Source organism: Mirounga leonina, unplaced genomic scaffold, assembly GCF_011800145.1.
Source record: "Mirounga leonina isolate KUSES-001 unplaced genomic scaffold, KU_Mleo_1.0 Mir_418, whole genome shotgun sequence".
In the NCBI taxonomy this organism is placed as follows: domain Eukaryota; kingdom Metazoa; phylum Chordata; class Mammalia; order Carnivora; family Phocidae; genus Mirounga; species Mirounga leonina.
The window spans coordinates 2,843,490-2,863,256 of record NW_023270739.1 but is presented as its reverse complement, the minus strand read 5'-3'; the positions used below and the strand labels follow the sequence as shown (position 1 = coordinate 2,863,256).

The 19,767-nt window shown below is 56.4% G+C and overlaps 2 protein-coding genes across 5 annotated transcripts in view; one reads left to right on the top strand and one right to left on the bottom strand.

Annotated features, from left to right (window-relative positions):
- Positions 1–2,466: 2,466 nt before the first annotated feature.
- On the top strand, positions 2,467–19,493 carry BIK (BCL2 interacting killer). 2 transcript variants are annotated; one of them, XM_034987351.1, is made up of 5 exons: positions 2,467–2,503; positions 15,875–16,015; positions 17,461–17,568; positions 18,235–18,352; positions 19,001–19,493. In XM_034987351.1, the coding sequence occupies exons 2-5, from the start codon at positions 15,882–15,884 to the stop codon at positions 19,085–19,087; spliced, it is 447 nt and encodes a 148-aa protein (XP_034843242.1). In that variant the 5' UTR covers positions 2,467–2,503; positions 15,875–15,881; the 3' UTR covers positions 19,088–19,493. The 2 variants fall into 2 exon arrangements, with proteins under 2 accessions (XP_034843242.1, XP_034843243.1); XM_034987352.1 differs by lacking the exon at positions 2,467–2,503 and adding an exon at positions 3,103–3,119.
- Positions 16,803–19,767, bottom strand: part of MCAT (malonyl-CoA-acyl carrier protein transacylase) — a 15,525-nt gene continuing 12,560 nt past the window's right edge. For 2 of the 3 annotated variants that reach the window (XM_034987348.1, XM_034987349.1), the window contains one exon: positions 16,803–18,010. In XM_034987348.1, coding sequence (XP_034843239.1) covers positions 17,968–18,010 — 43 coding nt within the window. In that variant the 3' untranslated portion in view covers positions 16,803–17,967. The remainder of the gene's footprint in view (positions 18,011–19,767) is intronic. The other variant, XM_034987350.1, reaches the window with a different exon arrangement.

The window sequence follows — 19,767 nt, the reverse complement described above, 5'->3', positions numbered from 1 at the left end:
CGTAAGTGGTGGTGGTGTTGTTTTCCTTCGACGTCTAGCCCGGGGCTTTTTCTTGGACTAAGAGCAAGCCAAGGCCAGATACAGGCCCCATTCTTATTCAAAAGTTTTTGCCTCCTTCTCATCTATTGGATCAGCATATTATCTTAGGACCTTGCAAAACAAAATATTTTCACCCACCCCTCCCTTGGGGACTTCTATCCCCATCTGTCCCCGAACTGTCCTTCCTTATCCGCCCCACTAATGTTTGTTGAACACCTACTGTGTGCCTGGCCCTGTGCCTTCAGCCTCGAGACCCCTCTGGAGGCATTCTCCCGCAGAGAGGTCAGGCCTTTTTGGCCCACGGGACCCAGTGTCATTGCTTCCCTTCTACGAGGCTCAGAGGATGCATTTGGAGAGGTGTCCCGATCTTACAGGGCTCCTCACTCCTGCCTGCAAGGCAGCCCGTGGCTCTCAGAGACGGTCGGGATGGTGCAGGCTTTGTTGAGCTTACAGGTGGTGTGATTTGGGGGTCCTCAAAGGATTTCAAAATCAGAAGTTGCCAGAAGAGCCCCTAGGGAGGGGCCTTGAAGCTTAAACTCTGCTGGTGTTTACTAAGGATTATCTGCTGGTGGTCACAGATCCTGATCCCCTCTGATCCTCCCTATAGCCCTGCGGGTGGGGGGTGGGGTCAGCTCGTTGCAGCGATAACACTGAAGGAAAACTGGGCATCACTGCCAGTCACCCCAGAAATGCGAAGAAGGGGTCAGGGGCCCCAACAGGTAGCAAATGGCAGAACTAGGGGGAGGGGAACTCCCCTGGACCTGCTGTTTCTCCGCCCTCAGAGACAGCAGGACTAAGGTAAACAAGCCTTGTTGTTGTGTTCCTGCGACGGTGGTTACTTTGTAATCCCAGCGAGGTCTCTGCCTTCCTCTGCTTCTGCCACGCTCCTGTGCTCCACCTCAGCATGGATCCTCCCCCTCCCTAACCCACCCCAGGGCTGGATCCCACCCTACCGAGAACCTGTCTGATTCTCCTTCCTCCCTAGGGGCTTTGCCCCCCATTTCTCCTTAGGCCCAGGAGGCTCAGGGCAGCGCAGGCAGCTCCCATGTGGAAAGCGGGGGAGTGGGGGTGTGGTGGGTGGTACAGGTGGAAGGAGGAGGTGGGGTAGAGGAGTGGGATGCTGCTGATGCTGTTTCTACCAAAGCATCACTCTCAGTGTTCACATTTGCGAAAAAGGCTCAAAAATACCTGATTCCTGGGGCGTCTGGGTGGCTCAATGGTTAAGCATCTGCCTTGGGCTCAGATCATGATCCCGGGGTCCTGGGATCCAGCCCCACAACGGGCCCCTGCTCAGCGGGGAGTCTTCTTCTCTCTCGGGCTCTGCACACCGCCCCCCCCCCCCCCCCCCCCCCCCCCCCCCCCCCCGCTTGGGCTCTCTCTGTCAAGTAAATAAATAAAATCTTAAGGAAAAAAAATACCTAATTCCAGGTGGGTGCCAGGACAGAAGGAAATGGGGAGGGGTTTTTTTGTTTTTGTTTTTTTTAAGTAATCTCTACTCCCAAAGTGGGGCTGGAAACCATGAAGGGAACATCAAGAGACACAGGCTCCACCGACTGAGCCAGCCAGGAGCCCTAGGAATGGGGAGGGTTTTGTTTTTTAAAGATTTTGATTTCTTTTTTTAAAGATTTTATTTATTTGACAGAAGCAGGGGGAGCGGCAGGCAGAGAGGGGGAGACGGAGAAGCAGGCTCCTCGCTGAGCGGGGAGCCCAGTGTGGGGCTCAATCCCACGACCCTGGGATCAGGACCCCAGCTGAAGGCAGACGCTTAACCGACTGAGCCACCCAGGCGCCCCGAATGGAGAGTTTTCCATGGGTATAGAGTCTTTCACAAGATGGAATTGTAGAGATGGGTGGTGGTGATCGTTGCACATTGTGTATTTAATACCACTGAACAGTACACTTAAAAAAAGGTTACTATGGTAAACTGTGCTGTGTGTGTTTTACCACAATAATGGTAAACTGAGAAAAACAAAACAAAACTTCAGTCCCGAAAGGGCCAGCACAGAGAGCATGACTATTTGAGGGGGGAATGCCCGCTGTCGTCTGGTCCCCTCCGTCGCTCAGTTTTCTCATCGGTGAAATGGGCATGGAAAAAAGCACCGAGCCCTCAGGGCTCCGTGGAGGGCGAATGGGGCAGCCGGTGTAAAGATCCTGGATCGTCTACCCAAATTCGGCGGGTGGATCCGTTCACCGGTACTCCGCGGCGCCTACTGATGCACCGCGGGGCTGGGTAAACTGCAGACGCTGACAGCGGGGTGCAGGCCGCTAACACGCTACGCGAGCAACCGAAAACCCGGGTCCGGGATTCAGAGCGGCGGGGCGGGAGCCGCGGCCCCGGGGGCGGGCCGGGGCGGGGCCCGGCGGTTTATAAGCTCGCGCGCCGGCCGCCGCCGCACACAATACGCCTCCCGGCCCCAGCCCCCCGGCTCCAGCCCCCCCCGGCCGCCGCCGCCGCCGCCGCGAGGTGAGTCCGAGCCCCGGCCGCCCCGGCCGCCCCGGCCGCACGGCCCTCACTCGCCCCGCTGCCCTCCGCCCCTGCGCGCAGCCCGAGGCCGGCAGGTGGGCGCTCAGGGTGCTGCCCTGGGTGCCGAGCGGCTGGAAGCGTGGGGACCTGTGCCCAGGTTTTTCCGTCCCGGGCAGCGGTTGGGTGTGTCACGTGCGGGCGACGTTTCGCGACCCCGGCTCCGATGGGTCCCCGCCGGCGATGGTTCCAGCCGCGGCCCCCGCGGGCCTCAGTCTCCGCGACTGTGCAGTGGGGCGGCCCCTGCTGCGCCCCGCCCGGGGGCCGGATGCCCCGTCGCCCCGCACCGCCCTCCGGCGCGGCCTCGCGGGGTGCCGGCTCCCACGCCCTCGGGGGGCCGTGCGGGGCGGGCCGCGGCCGCGCAGCCGGGTGTCCACCGCAGCCGGGAAGATGGCGTCGGGCGCTGGCCCCCGCCGGGACCCGGGGCGCCCCGAGTCGCCGCGCACCTGCGGGGGCCGGAGAGAGGCTTTGTCGCGGGCCGCGGGGGCAAGTCCGGAACAGGAACTGCGCGCCGAGCGGGGCGCGGCCGCCGCCCCGCACCTGCCCTCGCCCTGCACAGGTGCGCCCCGCGGGAGCGCCCGGCCTCGCTTTGCAAACCGGAGCGGCCCGCGCGCTCGGCGCTGCCGTGGCCGCGGGCGCGTTGCGTCCGGTGACCGGCAAGGGTCCCGCCGCCAGCCCCGCGCGCGGCCAAAGCAAGCCCGGGGGGGTGGGGGTGGGGGGCTCCGGGCTCCGCACGCTTTCGCTCCGAGCCCCGGTCTCCTGGGCGGAACCCGCTTTGTAAACCGCTAATCGTTACTGTAATTTTCGCTGGAATGAGCCACCCCGGGGGGCAGGAGGTTGTTGTTGCTGCTGCCGTTGTAACATCCCCCCCCCCCCCCCCCCCAGCACCTAGTGCGGCCCGGGCCTTGATCTGGTGTTCTCCGTGAAGCTTCGCTCGGGCTCCCCAGGAAGGGAGGGTTATCAGCGTTATCCTTCCCGCGTGGGGAGCGGGGCAGGCAGTTGAGCTCTGTGCTGGCCGGCCTCCAGAGCCTGAGGCCTCATTTCACAGGTGGAGAAACTGAGACTACGGCCCAGGAGGCAACATAAAGGCTGTCAAACTAAAAGCCCAGAGCCGTTTTGTGGGAGCTCCGCCAAAACTCTCCATCCAGCCGCCTTCCAGCTGGATTGCCTTAGACGGGCTACGCCACCTCTGAGCCTCAGTTAGCCCATTCTGCGGAATGGGTCCATGAGGCTTCCCCAGCAGGTGTGAACACCCACCCAAGTGTTGGTGGCTGTGAGTGGCTTCCCTTAGAATGAACGCTTTAAAACCTTTTTTCTGCTTATCTTGGGCATGCCTTTGGGGTAAATTCTTAGGAGTGGCACATTTTAGGTGTTTATTGGTGTGGTTTTATACTTAGTTCCCTAAGTGGTCTATCTGAGGCCTTAAACCGGCTGGGAGTCCAGCCTTAGCACCTGGCTGTTGATGCAGTTCTTGCCCACAGCTTCAGCTCTCCTCCACCCTTCCCTTCCCTTCCCGCTCCAGGATTTGGGGATTTCCCACCCTTTTAACCTCAAGGTCACAGGGCTGTCACTGATTGCTTTAGCTGTGGCTCCTTGAGCTTTACATTAACGTTGTACATGTTTATTTGTGCTTGTTTTTGGTGTAAAGTGTCCAAAGCATCTGGGGAGATTGGCTTTCAGTCAGCGCCTCAGAATGCCCTGCAGTGGGGGGACCTATTTAATCAAACTTCTTAGATGGTTCCCAGGTGATTATCTATCTATAATGTTTATTTATTTATTTGGTGGGAATTCTGGCCGCAAGGATGTTTTTCCAAGCACCAAGGATCCTGTGAGGCCCTCTGGGATGGAGTGAGGCCTGAAACAAATGGAGTGATGGAGTTAGCGCTGTCCCCATGGGTGTCATCCTTTTTCTTTGTCTCCATTCACTTGCTTGCCCCCTGTGAGAAGTCTTCCCTGACTACCTCATCTAAAGGTGCAGCCCTAAAACAATAAAATAAAAAATAAGGTGCAGGCCCTTCCTCTCTTCTATTCCTATTAGTTCCTCTGTGCAAGGACCTTATGGGACTGTTTCAGGCCACTGAAGACAGATTGAAATTACCCGTTTGTGCTCACTTAGCATGACACTAGCCTGCAGCTCCATGAAAACAGGAGGACCAAAAGTCACACCCAGTGGAGTATCCCTAACCCGCGGCACAGCCTGGGCACACTGGGAAGAGACTGGCCGGAGGGTTGTATGCATGTTAAGTACCCGGAGTTTTTTTTTTTTTTTTTAAAGATTTTATTTATTTATTTGACAGAGAGAGACACAGCGAGAGAGGGAACACAAGCAGGGGGAGTGGGAGAGGGAGAAGCAGGCTCCCCGCAGAGCAGGGAGCCCGATGCGGGACTCGATCCCAGGACCCTGGGACCATGACCTGAGCTGAAGGCAGTTGCTTAACCAACTGAGCCACCCAGGCGCCCAAGTACCCGAAGTTTTTAATAGGTGGCTGGCAGGCATGAAAGCTGGATTCGCTGAGCTGCAGAGAAACCAGAGAGCAGCATTAGCCCATTTTTTCTCTGCTGGTCAGCTGATACGTGGAAGGAGGTGCTTGGGGAATGGCTCCATCCGCTGGTTGAGTCTTGAAGCTGACCTCGGAGGTATTTTCCCCTCTCCCTGGAAAGCATCCTGTTTTTAGTGAACCTATTAAGTTTGTAGACAATTAATGGCTTCTTGCTTCCCCTGCCTCCGAACATAGTGGATCCCACGAGAGTCCGGCTGTTTTTTTTCTCTCTGCTCAGAACAATTCCAAGAGGTTTCAAGGAAGTCCCTGGCACGCTCGGGTTTTGTTGTTGGCAGCCACCAGGAAGCCTGCCGTGGGTCCAGAGGGGACACGTGTAGCCGCTCCCTCGCCTCTTTGTCCTGCGCTGGTTGGCTGGGGCCAGGCCCTGGGAGAAATACAGAATGTAAGCAAAGAAGGCCGCGGGCCCCAGTTCCTCGTTGGCACTGAGGGCGGCCTCGGGGTCAGCGCACTGAGGCGGGCTCAGGGAGGACAGCTGATTTTCCTAGTGTCAATATTAGGGTGTGACAATACAAAACACCCGCTGGGCCTTGCCGGGCACTGCGTGGTAAACCTGTTTTTCTGGAGGTGGGAGAAGACAGCCTGTCACCAGAAAGAGAGGAAGTATACGCTCTAGAGCCAAGAGCAGCCCACCGGGCTACCTACGGGAGGACCATCACTGGGATACGGGGATTTAGAATTGAGAGCTCTTGTCGTCCCCCCTCCTCCCAGAGATGTTGGCATTTGTGTCTACAGCTTGGAGCTCAGAAGAAGCTGCCGAGTTTCCCGTGTACGGAGGATGATGCATCAGGAAAACCCCAGGTCTGACTGAGGTGGTCAGCATGGTATGCGCGTCTCCTGAGCTCCAGGCTCATAATCATAGCTGCCCATTAGTGGGCGCTTACTGTGTACCATCCACGCAGCCTCTGCCTTCTCACAGCAACACTTCCTGCTGGTGAGGGTGTGACGAGGCTTGGGTCTCCGAGCCAGGAATTGGCTGTCGCTGTGAGCCCAGCTCCCTTGTTCGGTTTTGCAGTATATTGTGTGCCCCTCCTGCCCCCTGACTGTCCCCGTTCACTAGGTCGCCGCTCTGAGCTGGGGCAGACAGACAGGTAAACATTTAATGAGACTAGAGTGGGCCAAGTGCCCAATCCAGGTCTGTTTACCGAAGGTGCTGGGACAACGCAGATGAGGAACAATTAATTCTGTCTTGGGGAGGGTGGGGAGGAGGTGGGTTCTGGGCCAGGCCTGTACCAGCCCCCTGTACCTGCTGGAGAAGCAGGCCCCCGTACCAGCCTGGGGGAAGCAGAGGGAGCCTATAAAAGTCAGGTTGAGGGTTCTGAAGGGCCAGGATGAGTCCAGTGGGGAGCTGAGGACTTTGTCCCAGGGAGGAAACGGGAGCCCCCAAAGCATCTGCCTTCGGCTCAGGTCATGATCCCGGGGTCTTGGGATCGAGCCCTGCATCAGGCTCCCTGATGAGCAGGGAGCCTGCTTCTCCCTTTCCCGTTCCCCCTGCTTGTGCTCTCTGTCAAATAAATAAATAAAATCTTTAAAAAGGAGGGGGAGACCCAAAACTCTGGAATAAAGGACCCCCGAGGGCTGCATCTGTCTCTCTGGGCCCCTCAGAGATTGGGCCCAGCAGGGCACAATCTTTTACTTAACTTTAAACACTTAAGAACTTATTTTTATTTTTTAATGAATTTTTAAAGTAATTTTTAAAAAGATTTTATTCATTTGAGACACAGATAACAGAGAGAGAGAAAGCATGAGCAGGGAGAGAGGGAGAGGGAGAAGCAGGCTCCCCGCCGAGCCAGGAGCCTGATGTGGGGCTCGATCCCAAGACCCTGGGATCATGACCCGAGCCGAAGGCAGACGCCCAATGATCTGAGCCACCCAGGCGCCCCTTTAGGTAATTTCTATACCCAACTTGGAGCTCGAACTCACAACCCCGAGATAGAGTCACATGCTCTACTGACTAAGCCATCCAGATGCCTCAAGAACTTTTTAAATACATGCTTCTTAAAACTTAAAAACTGCAGGCCCAGGTAGTATCTTGGCCCCCTATCCTTTCTAATGGTGATGGAAAAGTAGAGGGGTCCACTTAGGTCCCCTTTTTGGATGGCAACGAGGAGTTTGACTGAGAACCCCTGGGTTTGCCTTGCCTTGCCCCCCCCCCCAACCTGTTTTCTGTTCACTCCGTTGAACTGTGTATTGTAACAAAACACCACTGACTGGGTGGCTTGTAAACCACAAATTTATTTCTCACAGCTCTGGATGCTGGAAATCCAAGGTCAGGGTGCCCTGACTTCCTGTATCCTTGAGTGGGGGCCTGGGGACCGGAAGGGAGCTCTCCTGGGCCTCTCTCAGAAGAGCGCTAATCCCATTAGCAGAGCCTGCGTGATCTGATTGCCTCTTAGGCCCCACCTCCTGATACCATCACCCTGGGCTTTATGAATTTGGGAGTGGAGGACACAAACCTTTAGGCCACAGCAAACTGGTGTAAAGCCAATTTCAAAATCAGTCATCCAGAGAATTATTAATCTCTTCTACTTTCTCCAGTTTGGGGGATCTTTATAGATACTTGAGCAGGAAAGGACCTAAAAAGAAAATCTCCCCAATGCTTGTTTTACAGACAAGGAATTAGGGGTCCAGAGGGGCTAAGGAACTTGTCCAAAGCCAAACGGCCAAGCCCGGACTAGGACGCAGGTGTCCCAGTAGCCCCAGTGCCCCTTGGTGCAGGGTCTCTGTAGGGAGTGAACAGAAGCAGTGAGACGTGGACATTTGCATAAATGACATCACAGTGGTTCCTCATCTCCTTTGTGTCCCTCAGCAGCTAACCATGACTTCTTTTTTTTTTTTTTAAGATTTTATTTATTTATTTGTCAGAGAGGGACACAGCGAGAGAGGGAACACAAGCAGGGGGAGTGGGAGAGGGAACACAAGCAGGGGGAGTGGGAGAGGGAGAAGCAGGCTCCCCACCAAGCAGGGAACCCGAAGCGGGGCTCGATCCCAGGACCCTGGGACCATGACCTGAGCCGAAGGCAGACGCTTAATGACTGAGCCACCCAGGGGCCCCTCACCATGACTTCTTAACCTGTTGCTGCAGACCCACCTCTTTCCATTTTTTGCAGTGTGCCAAGTGCGGATTCGGGGAGGAGGTGGGGGGGCGCTGGTTTTGCATCATTTCCACTAAGAACCTGAGCGCACTGAGCCAGGCCCAGCGTGGGGCCCTGGGGACCTGCCTGAATCAGTCCTGAGCGGCTCCCGCCAAACTTTGACCAGAACTGGCTGCCAGGCCCAGAGAGCGCCTCCCTGGGGCTGGAGGCCAGGTTTCATGGGGCTCCTCCCCTCGGTGTGTGAGCAGCCCTTTGCTGGTCTCAACCTCCTCTGCAGAGAGTGGATGGTGCTCCTCCCTCCCATAGGGCTCCAACCTGCAAAGCGCCCCATGCTGTATGCAAGCATAATGTGCTTTAACGTAAGTTCGCTTTCGAGCCGGCCTCTCCGTTCAGGAGCTCAAATGGCATGATCTGACCCAAATCATGACTCATTGTCTGGCACTGGCCGAGCCCTACATACGGGCCCAGTATGTTCGTTCCATCACTGTCGAAATCAATGGAAACTAACTATTTGGCATTTCAGGCCTTAGAGCAAGACTTTTTTTTGTGATTGTCAAAGCAGGCTTCCTTTTTTTTTTTATTTGATTTGATTCTTTTATTTGAGAGAGCACACAGAGGGAGAGAGAGCAGACTCCCCCCAAATGGGGACCCCGACATGGGGCTTCATCCCAGGACCCTGGGACCACGACCTGAGCCAAAGGGAGACACTTAACGGGCTGAGCCACCCAGGTGCCCCCTCCCCTTTTTTGGGGGGGTGGCCTTCCTTTTTATTCTGTCAGTCTGCGCTGCTGGGTCGGTGTATTTTTGGAGCCTGGGGGTGGGTAGCGCAATCGCATGGTCAAGAGGCTCTGAATTTCCGTTCACCCTCCTGGGTCCCTGTCTGTGAAGTGGGTCTGACACCTCCTCCTTCTGGGGGAGGCTGGACTCAAGTAGATGCAAATAAGGACGTGGGTCACCAAGAGCAGACAGCTGCAGGCCCGGAGAGCACAGCCCTTGCCCGCCCCAGGCTGCAGAGGCCAAGCCAAGATTGGGCTTGTTCCCCACCCCACCCCTCCCGTGGGTGGCTCCGCCTGCACCCCCTGGGTCCAGGGTGGGTCAGGCCAGCACCTGCGCTGGGGTTCAGGGGGGAGGACCCAGTGAAGGCGGGGTGGCAGGACTGAGGGGCTGTGGCACCAGGGGCCCATTCCAAGTTACCACTTTGCAAATTACTGAACCACTCGCACACCATACCATGGGTGAATTTCCAACTTTTTACCTGAAACACCTTTCTCTCTCCTCTCCCTCCTTTTTCTCGCTCCCTGTCTTTCTTTTCCCCAGTTGCTTCTCCATCACCAGGGAAGGGAGCCCTGCCCACCTCAAAGGAGTGGTTTTGGGCATCTGCAGGTTCCTAATGGTGGAGGCCAGAGGCCGGAGGTGGGACTTCCCCACCAGGTGGGGAGGCTAGGGCGGGGGCTTGATTCCTGAAATAGACCTTTAAGACAGACCTTTTCCGGGGGTGCCGGGGTGGTCAGTCGGTTAAGCGTCTGACTCTCGGTTTCAGCTCAGGTCATGATCGCAGGGTCCTGCATCGGGCCCGTGCTCAGCACAGAGTCTCCTTGAGATTCTTTTCTTCTCCCCCTGCCCCTCCCCCTGTTCTCACACACTGTCTCTCTAAAATAAATTAAATCTTTAAAAAGAAGAAAAAGACCTTTCCATCTCAGGAAAATTCGAGCTGTTGCCTCAAAACAATGATTTTTGCTTTAGTTTTTGAATCCTCGATCCCAGCACACGCATGGTAGTAAAAGTTAAAGAACACAAACTCAGAGTTAAAAATTCAGTACCCTTCCCACGTCTGTCCCAGAGGTCCCTTCCTCTCTCCACTAATCTCCTGGCCTCTTGAGGGGACGGTCTATGCAGATGGAAGTATTCATCTGTTTCAGCTTGTTTTATACGCACGCAGACTGCACGGTTACATTCCGGTTCTGCGTGTGTAGCCCCTTGCCTTCTAGGTCCCAGCACAGCAGCCCCTGCAGACCCCCTGCCTAACGGTTTTCAGGGCTACAAGGTATGTACGGGGTGTATATGCAGGATGCGTCCCAGAATTCAAGGGTTAGGTGAACCTGTGACTTTGGTGGACCCTAATCTCCCCCTCTGGGTTTGTTGGCTCCTTAGCCAGCCCTGGAGTCCCTGCTCCGTGGCAGGAAGTGGGCAACAGCTGTATCTCTTAATCCTCTTTAGCTCTGGGAGGCTGTGCCATGTCCACGCAGGAGAGCCGTCTCTGATCGAGGCTCAGTCAGGTGACTGGTCCTGGGCACACAGCAGTGGCGGGGCTGGGACTGGAACCGGGGTCTGTCTTGCTGAGGTCTGGGCTTTTCTGCTTGAGTGCACCTGATGCTGTGCTCACTGGGTGCTCCATAACCGGCCTGTGCATCCCGCCCCCCCCCAATCCTGGGCAGCAGCCGGGCTGGTGATGGGCTCAGGTGTGGCTGGAAAACCCCAGTGGGGTTTGAGACTCAAGTAGGTCTCAGCTCAGCTGGGTCCACCCAGCAGCCACTGGCCCGCACCCAGGACTCCAGTGACCAGGTGGTATTCATAGGGCCCCAGAGGTGTCGCGAGCTGTTCCTGCTTGGCAGCAAGGCATGCAGGAGATACGGGCATCCTGAGCTCTGCGGGTAAGACCATGTTCCTAGGGGCGCCTGGGTGGCTCAGGCGTTGGGCGTCTGTCTGCCTTCGGCTCAGGTTGTGATCAGGGGTCCTGGGATCGAGCCCCACATCGGGCTCCCTGCTCCGCGGGAAGCCTGCTTCTCCCTCTCCCACTCCCCCTGCTTGTGTTCCTGTTCTCACTGTCTCTCTCTCTGTCCAATAAATAAATAAAATCTTAAAAAAAAAAGCGTTCCTGACAGCTTTTTTTTTTTAAAGATTTTAATTTACTTATTTGAGAGGGAGAAGGAGCGTGAGCAGGGGAGGGGCAGAGGGAGAGGGAGAAGCAGACTCCCCACTGAGCAGGGAGCCCGACACGGGGCTCGATCCCAGGCCCCTGAGATTGTGACCTGAGTCAAAGGCAGATGCTTAACCGCCTGAGCCACGGGGGCACCCCCCACGGCTTTTTTCCAGAGTGTGTAGGCGGGTGAGAGCGTAGGCTGCAGCCTGGGTGGGGGACACATGGCTAGGTGTGCCTTCCTTTCGCCCAAGAACGGTTTGAAACTGCTTGTTTGCAAATCTGCTGGAAAAAAAAAAACATGCTCAAAAGCAGTCCAAGCTCCTGGGCTGGCAGCTTCCTCGGTACTGGGCCGTGTTGGGTCATTTGATGAACGTGCTCTGTGTTGTGTGCTGGGAACCAGAGACTGGTAACAGTGGCAGCTCCTGGTCTGTTGCCTTATGGGGTGTCCAGGCATTAACACAGATTCCGTCATTTAGAAGGGAAGAAGCTGGAGGCACAGAGTGCACGCTCCAAGCCGCCGCAGAGGAAGAAAGAGCCACGCACCGTGTGGTTGGTTGGAGATGGAGGGAGGCTGCCTGAGCTCCCGGACCCCCCGGCCTGGCCCCGACGAGCTAGGAAGGCAGGGCCAGGGCTGAGCTCCTTGGGAACCAATAGCAGTGCTCACAGAGGCACGGTGTCCAGTGTGCAGGGAGCAGGTGCTGAGATGGGGGCTGGCAGGGTTGGGGCTGGGGAGGTGGCCAGGGGGACAGGAGGGCCCTGGTAGCGGCATGGCATGGGCCCCGAGGGGAGCGATGACCGGGTCAGATCCGGAGACCGTCCAGTGGGGACTGGAGGCCAGCCTCGCAGCTACGGTAGAGCTGGACCGGAAGTGACCGGCACTGGCCACAGTCTGATTTCTCCCACTCAGATCTGGAGCCCCAAGGCCAGCCCAGGCCCGTTGGGTGAGCCTTTCATGAGCATCCTTACCCAGGGCTTGGATCAGGCCCTCTTGAGAGTGGGTGCTCAACCACCAGCCGGGGTTAGAACAGGCAGTTGATGCTGGTGCTTGCCCGGAAAATGAACCCCATTAGTTTGGGATTATTATCCCCATTTAACAGATAAGGAAACTGGAGGCCTTGCCCAAGATCGCACCGCAGCTCAAGTGAGTAGTTGGGTTAGGAGGTTAACCCAGGATCCCCCCACCTGTCTGCTCACCCAACCCCAGAGCTCATCGGACACAGGCCTCGGGGGCCCCATTTCCACTTGGTGCCCAGGGATTCTGAGAATGTCTGCTGGAGGCCGAGGGATGTTGGGACAGGGGGTCAAGGGGAGGCTCAGAGACCATGTGCCCAAGGAAGTCCCATTGTGGCCCCTCGGGTTTGGTGAGGCAGGGGTTTCCGTGGGATCACACAGCAGCCCCTGGGACGAGAACAGCCCCTTGCTGGGGTGCAGTGTGGAGGGGAAGAGGGGCCCGGGGGCCCATGCAAAGGAGGGCTGGGACTGCTTTTCCTGGGAAATTGCCATTTGCATAGACACCAAGACCCCTGGGGCCTGGGGGCAGCCGGAGGAGGAGGCTCCAGTCACAATTCCTTAAATGCTACCCTCCTGCGAGCTCAAGGGCACACGGACCCACAGTGCTCACAACCTATGCAGTGGTAAAATACCTCCTCCATGAAAGTTGGGTCCATCTATCTAGGTCCTTCGTGCCTTTCAGTGGAGTTTTTACGTTTTTCTCCGTAAGTTTGAAAGCATTTTTAAAAATCAGATTTCGTTCCTGACTAAAAGCCTTCCGTGTCTGTAAATACGTGTCTATCTGCTGCTGTATTTTCTAGTTGCCTTGTGGGTATTGATTTTTAAATGTTGATCTGGTATCTGGCAACCTCGAAACTCTTGGTGGTTCTAAAAGGTGATTCTCGGGACACCTGGGTGGCTCAGTCGTTAAGCGTCTGCCTTCGGCTCAGGTCGTGATCCCAGGGTCCAGGGATCGAGCCCCGCATTGGGCTCCCTGCTCAGCGGGGAGCCTGGTCTCCCTCTCCCGCTGCCCCCCCTCCTGCTTGTGCTCTCTCTGTCAAATAGATAAAATCTTTGAAAAAAACAGTACAAAACAAAAGGTGATTCTTTGTTTTCTACATAAGGCCTTACTTCGTGTCTGCTAGAAATCTCTCCTGTCTTACTGAAATGATCACGTTTTCTTTGGCAGCTTGAATGTCTTTTATTCTTCCAGCAGCTTCCTCTAACTTGGCTGAGGCTGTGTCTAAATAGTCAGCTTAGTCGCCTTTTGTGCTGGTGCTGCTGTCCCCCGCCTCCCAGTGTTCTCCTTCTCTTCCTTTCTTTTCTTTTCTTTTCCTTTCTTTTCTTTCCCTTTCCCTTTCCCTTTCCCTTTCCCTTTCCCTTTCCCTTCCCCTTTCCCTTCCCTTTCCTTTCCTTTCCTTTTCTTTTTTTTCCTTTCCTTTCTTTTCTTTTCTTTCTTCCTTCTTTCCTTTTTCTTTTTCTTTCTTGTCTTTCTTTTCTTTCTTTCTCTTCTTTTTCTTTCCTTTCTTCTCTTTCCTTCCTTTCTTTTCTTTTTTTCTTTCTTCTTTCTTTCCTTTCTTTCTTTTCTTTCTTTTCCTTCCTTCCTGATTGAATAGGGTGTCAGTGCCAGGGTGTGGCTGGAGGTGGGTCCCCTGGGACTGGGGTCTGCAAGCTCCCTCCTCCCCCCACCCCCGACTACAGAAGGGGCTTCCAACCATACTGGTTTTGTGATCTAGCTTTTTTCAAAAGGATTGTCGAAGAACTTTACATTGTAGAGGGATCGAGATTCACCGCATAGCTTTTCTTTTTTTTATGTAAGCTCTAGGCCCAAAACGGGGGTTGAACTCAATGACTCCGTGATCAAGAGCCGCATGTTCTACCGACTGAGCCAGCCAGGCGCCCCCACGCCTCATAGCTTTTAACTGCTGCCTAGCGTTCCCTGGACGGATGTAGAAGGATTATGCGCTCAGAACTGTGCCCGTGGTGCTATTAAGTTGCTAGCAGCATTTTAGGGTTTTTAGAAATGCCACGTGATCCCCCCTGTCGGGTTCAGGTTCACGCTGGCGGATGGTTTTTTTTGGGGGGGGCGGTTGTCACTGGGTCTCAGGCCTGCAAGTGCCCTCAGCAGGTGGTAGCACCCTCCCTCCACCACCAGGACCCCGCAGGGGAAGGTGCTGTCCTGACAGGTGCAGGCAGCATATGTCAGGCCATGGGCCCTTTGTGGCTGTTGTCGCTCTGTTTACATGTCGGATCTCTCCAGCCCTCACCCCTGCTAGAGCTGGCTTTCAAGCTGGGCTTTCATCTGGAACAGACCCGAGCCTCTACTGGCTTTCCCTTAGGAAACTGAAACAGCCCTCTTGAGACAAATTCTGGGCACATACTCTCTCTAGAACAATGCTGTTCTTCTGTGGTGTCCTTTCTCAAAGGCCCCAGACCCTCAAATACCTGTCTGTGCCCTTGGACGTCTCAGCGTGTCCATCTCCTCAACCGTGTTTTGGATGCACTGTTGAGAATATCTTGTCTAGACTCGTCCCGAGACACCTGGAGGGTGCACACTTACTCTGTGCCCTGGCTTTGTGTCTCCAGTCACCACCCTTTAATGCTGAGAGTAAGTCGTGCGCACTCTTGCCTAGACTCTGTGTCCCCGGTGGGCGCCCGTGCATGTCCTGCCGACTGTTGATCCACCTCAGGGACGAACGCTGTCCACCCTGGCCGGGGGGAGCAGGGAGACTCAGCTCTGTCCCTTCTTGGCTTAATCGTGAACTTTTCCAAGTGTCTCTCTTAATGAATATCTACCTTGAAGGTTGGGGGTCCAAGGTAACGAGAGGGTTCTATCCACTCAGAACAGGCTAATGTGAAGAATTACAGAATTAAAAAAAAAATTTTTATTGTTAATGTTAATCCCCATACATTACATCATTAGTTTTAGATGAAGTGTTCCATGATTCATTGTTTGTGCATAACACCCAGTGCTCCACGCAGAACGTGCCCTCTTTAATACCCATCACCAGGCTAACCCATCCTCCCACCCCCCTCCCCAAGAATTACAGAATTTTTAAGAACCCGGGACATTCTTGTCAGACAGTGGGTTGAAGTGCCGAGGTCCCTCAGCATCACACAGCTACAAAGTGACAGAGCTGGGATTTGAGCTCAGGTCTGTTGGTTCCATGTTCTTCACCATTATTCCGGCCCTAAGGCTGTTTAGAATGGTGTGGGGTAAATTGTGGTGAACGGGGTCACGGAATCCTACCCAGCTATCTCGGGAGGATGTAAACACTTCCAATGTTGGAATCCACTGTTGTCATAGGAGGGCTTTTGGCTGCAAGGAACTGGGAACTCGGTGAATTGTGATTTGAACGAGTTGGGTTTTATTTTTCTTACACAGTTGAGGTGGCTATGGCTTGTATTTGGCAAGCGTTCGAGAATGCCATCAGAGAGCCAGGCTCGTGCCTCTCTCCTCTGCATTCATGGCGTGTTGGTTAGCCCTGTGTTGAGCACCTTGGTGTCATAAAGTGGCTGCTGCAGCTCCAGCCCTCCCTCCTTTGTCGAAGGCAGCAAGGCAGGGGAGAGGAGCTGCCCTGGCTGAGGCTGCTCCCTTTCAACCCCCCCGTGTCGGACCTCGGAGACCTCATCGCCCAGAACCGGCTTGCATGCCCACCACCAGCTGCAAGGCATGCTGGGAAAGTGAGGAGCGGGAGAGCCACGGTCGGCTTTGATGCACAAGGGCTCAGTCTGTGTCTTTCGCCCCCAGAGAAGAAATGTCCCACCCAGGACCCCTCTCCAGGAACCTCTCTTGGAACACCTTCCTGCGGGAGCATGGCCCAGAAGTGCCGGAGGTTCCGGGCATGACTGACCTCGTGGAGTACTATGATCCGGGGCCCTCCCCTGACAGGTAGGTCCCAGGAACAGCGCGGGCCCCACCCACTCCATTTCTGGCCCGTGACCTCCAGGGTCCGGTTAGAAGAGCAGGCCCTCTGGGCTCCGCAGGCAGGCCTCCAGGGCGGAAAGTCCCCAGGTGTGGTCCTGGAGGCTTGTGCCCCGGGCGCGGCTGCTTCGCTCTGATGTCATCCCACAGAGGCCCTGGGCGTCCAGCACATTCCCAGGATGGACTTAAACCTGTGGCTTTAAGACCGGGTGTCTCCTGGCCCTCACTGACCATGATCACCTCATCAAGGCCTCTTGATGAGATGGTTCTGATTTAGGAAATCAGAAGTAGCCCGAGGAAGCCCCTTCGCACAGAACGCCTGGCCGGGGCTGCCGGGGCAGTGAAGAGGGGATCTTCCCGGGACCGGCCCCAGGGTTCCAGGTGCTTCCCTTCTGCTTCAGGCCTCAGGATTCTTAGTCATTAGGTCATTAGCCCTGGGCGTTGGGGCTGGCTGGGATTTTAGAGCTGGAGGGACCTGAAAATCTGCCTCTTGCCCTGTCCCTGCTCCACTTGGAGAGGACAATAGGGGACGGTCAGCCTGGGGCAGTGTTTTCCTGAGGTCCCAGGGGGTATTGGGATAGAGGTGGGACCTCAACCCCCCACCTGGACTGCCAGCCAGACCTCCCCAGCCTCCCATCTGGGCTTCCGGCACCCCTCAAATAGAGAGCATGGACCCCAGGGAGACTGGGCAGGTGGCTGGCTGAGCTGGAGGCCACCGGGAGGCCTGTCTGCTTGGAAATTCCCGGATGGAATGTGGGCAAACCCCTGAGAGCAGGGCTGAAGCCAGCCCGGAGGGAGGGGCGGGTGTTGGACCTGGAGCTCAGGAGCGAGTGCCTCGGCCTCCTTCCATCCAGGACTCGGGTCAGTGAGTGGCGGGCGCTGGCCAGGCCCTCCTTTCTGAAAGGGGTGATGACAGCAGGTGGGTTCAGGATTGGGGAGCAGGGAACAGGTCCTAGAATCTAACCCAAGGAGGAGGGTAAATCTAGACTCTGTGGGAAGCCAGTCCCAGATCCGGGGGGTTCAGGAGCCCCAACCTGCCCAACCCCACTGCCCACCTTTCCCGGTGAACCCCCCGGTGGGTGGCCTCTCCCGGAATCCTCCAGCCTTCAGTTTTCCTTGGAGGGGAGGGGAAGGCTGTAACAGGGAGGCCAGCCTGCTGTTCACATGAGCCCTAAATGTCTTTGCCCTCCCACAGGAGGGGCCTGCACTGCAGGGAACCCACCCGGGGATGGGACCTCGCTGGTCTTTTCTGAACCAAAGTGGGAGCCAGAGGAGGGGTGTGCGAAGGTTCCCACCTCGCTCTGTGTCACCACTTGCCTCCCAGAAACCTGGGGCCCAATTGGCCAGGTTGGCCTGGGTATGTGGGGGTCACCGCACAGCCACACCCCTAATTGCCCGTGCCCTCCCCACAGCACCAACCCTGACGATGTGGCCATGCGGCTGGCCTTCATCGGGGACGAGATGGAAGTGAGATGGATGCTCCCCCGCATTGGCGAGCTGCCCGGGATGGCCATGTACAGGTGGGCGGCCCCCCAGGCCCTGGGAGGAGACAGCTCGCCTCCCAGGCAGCTGTGCATCCCCCCGCTAGGAGTCCCCAGCCCCTGCACCTGGGCAACAAGGCAGAACCCAAGTGCCTTTGTCTGCTGCTTCATCAAGCCAAGAGCGAACTTTCCCAAGAGGGTCTTGACTTAAAATGCTGACAGGAAATGGTGAGCTCGGCGGAGCTGTGTGTCCTGCTTGGAGGCCTCTGTCCTGAGCATGCTATACTTTTCATGGTTTGCCGGCATTTCTGTGGGTTCTCAGATGCTCCCAGAATTTCTCAAGGTGGGGGATGTAAAACCTTTACCCTAGAGACCACAGCGATTGTGGTCTCTTGGTCCCCAGAGCGACAGCCTTCTGTTGGGGTGCCCAGGCCTCTGTCAGACCAAAGATCCTCTGGAGGGACGACCTGCCTCCGTGGGCCTGTGGGCGGTGGAAGGAAACAGGAAATCAGATGAATTTGGGACCAGAAATGGCCCATGGAGAGAGACCCTCATTGACGGAGCCACCAGAGAAGGGGGCTAGAGTGGCACTGGGTAGGAGGGGACACGGCCCTCCTCTCCCCACGGGGGTCCCCTAAAGTAAAGGCCACCCCTGCCCCTGTTCCTGCAGTAATGGCCCTGCTGCCCCTCCCCTCTGTCTTACAGCTTGGCTTTTACCTACAACCAGACAGGCCTGAGAGGTGTTCTTAGAAGTTTCATGGATGGTCTCAGTAACCTCAGGGAGAGCATACGCATCTGGAGCTTCCTGACCTTCCGGAACAGGGTAAATAAACCTTGAGATGTCGTGACCTTGCCTTACCCCCCTGCACATGGTAACTGCAGCTACGGAGCAGCCCCCCCATAGGGCGTAGCCTGTGGATGCCGCAGACCCCACCACTCCCTGTTGTCTTGCCTTGCCTGCTTCCCCGCTTCTCCTGGTCTTTGGCTTTGAGACCCCTGGTTTATGGACTCCAAGCTTGAAGTCTTGCATGTGTTTGCCTGCCTGCACGCCTGTGCTCATGCTCTTCCGTCCGCCAGGAGTGCCTTCCTCTGGCGGACGTGCCCGCTCTGCCCTCCTCTGCCCAGCAGGTGACTCTTCTCCTGACCGCTCCTCCTTCCTCCCTCCATCGGCCCTGGGGAGGGTCCCTCACGCTGGCTCATCCTCCCACCTGTCCCCAGCCGACTGGCAGCTTCTCCTCCTCTCTCGGTCGTGTCCTCAGCTGTTTCCCCACCGCGCGTGTGCCCGTCTTCCTGGTTTTTGTCCCAGACCGGGCCCGTGTGCAGATGCTCCCGTGTCCCCCACCTTCCCTGCCGCGTTCTTCACCCCCGCTCGGCCGCGCAGGCTCTCCCCTGTGTCCACAGGCATAGGAGGCTCTGCAGACGGAGCGCGCCCGGCTGGAGGGCCTCACCTGTCCCCCCCTTCGTCCCACAGGTGCCCCCCAACCCAGGGCGCGGGCTGGTGCTGTCCCTGCTGCTGCTGCTGGTGCTGCTGCTAGGCTGGGGGCCCCAGCTCCAGTGACCCAGCCGCTGCGGGGGTGGGGGCGGGGCTGGCCCCCCGACCTCCACCCTGGAGGTGGCCTTGTTGGTTTTGTTGTCTTTTTAACTGTTTTCTGATGATCCCTTTTTTATATTTAAACTCTGAGTGCTGGGACACTACTGAGGTTTCATACTAGTTTTTTTCTTTCCCTTTTTGTAAGAGAAATGAATTCATTATACCTCTGGGGTCGTTACTGGTTAACTGCCCGTGGGCCTGCTCGCCTGGCCCCAACCCACCATTGTGGTGGCCTGTCCCAGGAAGGAGGGGGTCTTGGGGGGGGGGGGGAGTGCTGGCCACACCCCCGTGTCTGTGATGGCCGGGACAAAGAGAGAATCTGCTGGAAGAGATTCTGAGGGGTGAGGAGAGCTCAATAAAATGTTGGTTTCCAGCTGGTCTCTGGTCCTCTCTGGGGGTTTGCCGCGTGGGCTCCATCTTGCCCCTGGCGGCAGAATCAAGGGGGAGCGGAGAGTAAGGGCGGGGCGTGGGCCTAGCCACCTGTGCGTGACCACACACCTGCAAGCCCTTTCCTGCACCTGCTGTCATGAAGTTTGGCCCAACACAATCAGGTTTACTCCTGCTCTTGTCATGCCTGGTGCCTGTAATCTACCATTAGGGATTATTTCCTTTGGCCTGTCAGTCTCTTATAATTGGGCTGCCTGCCC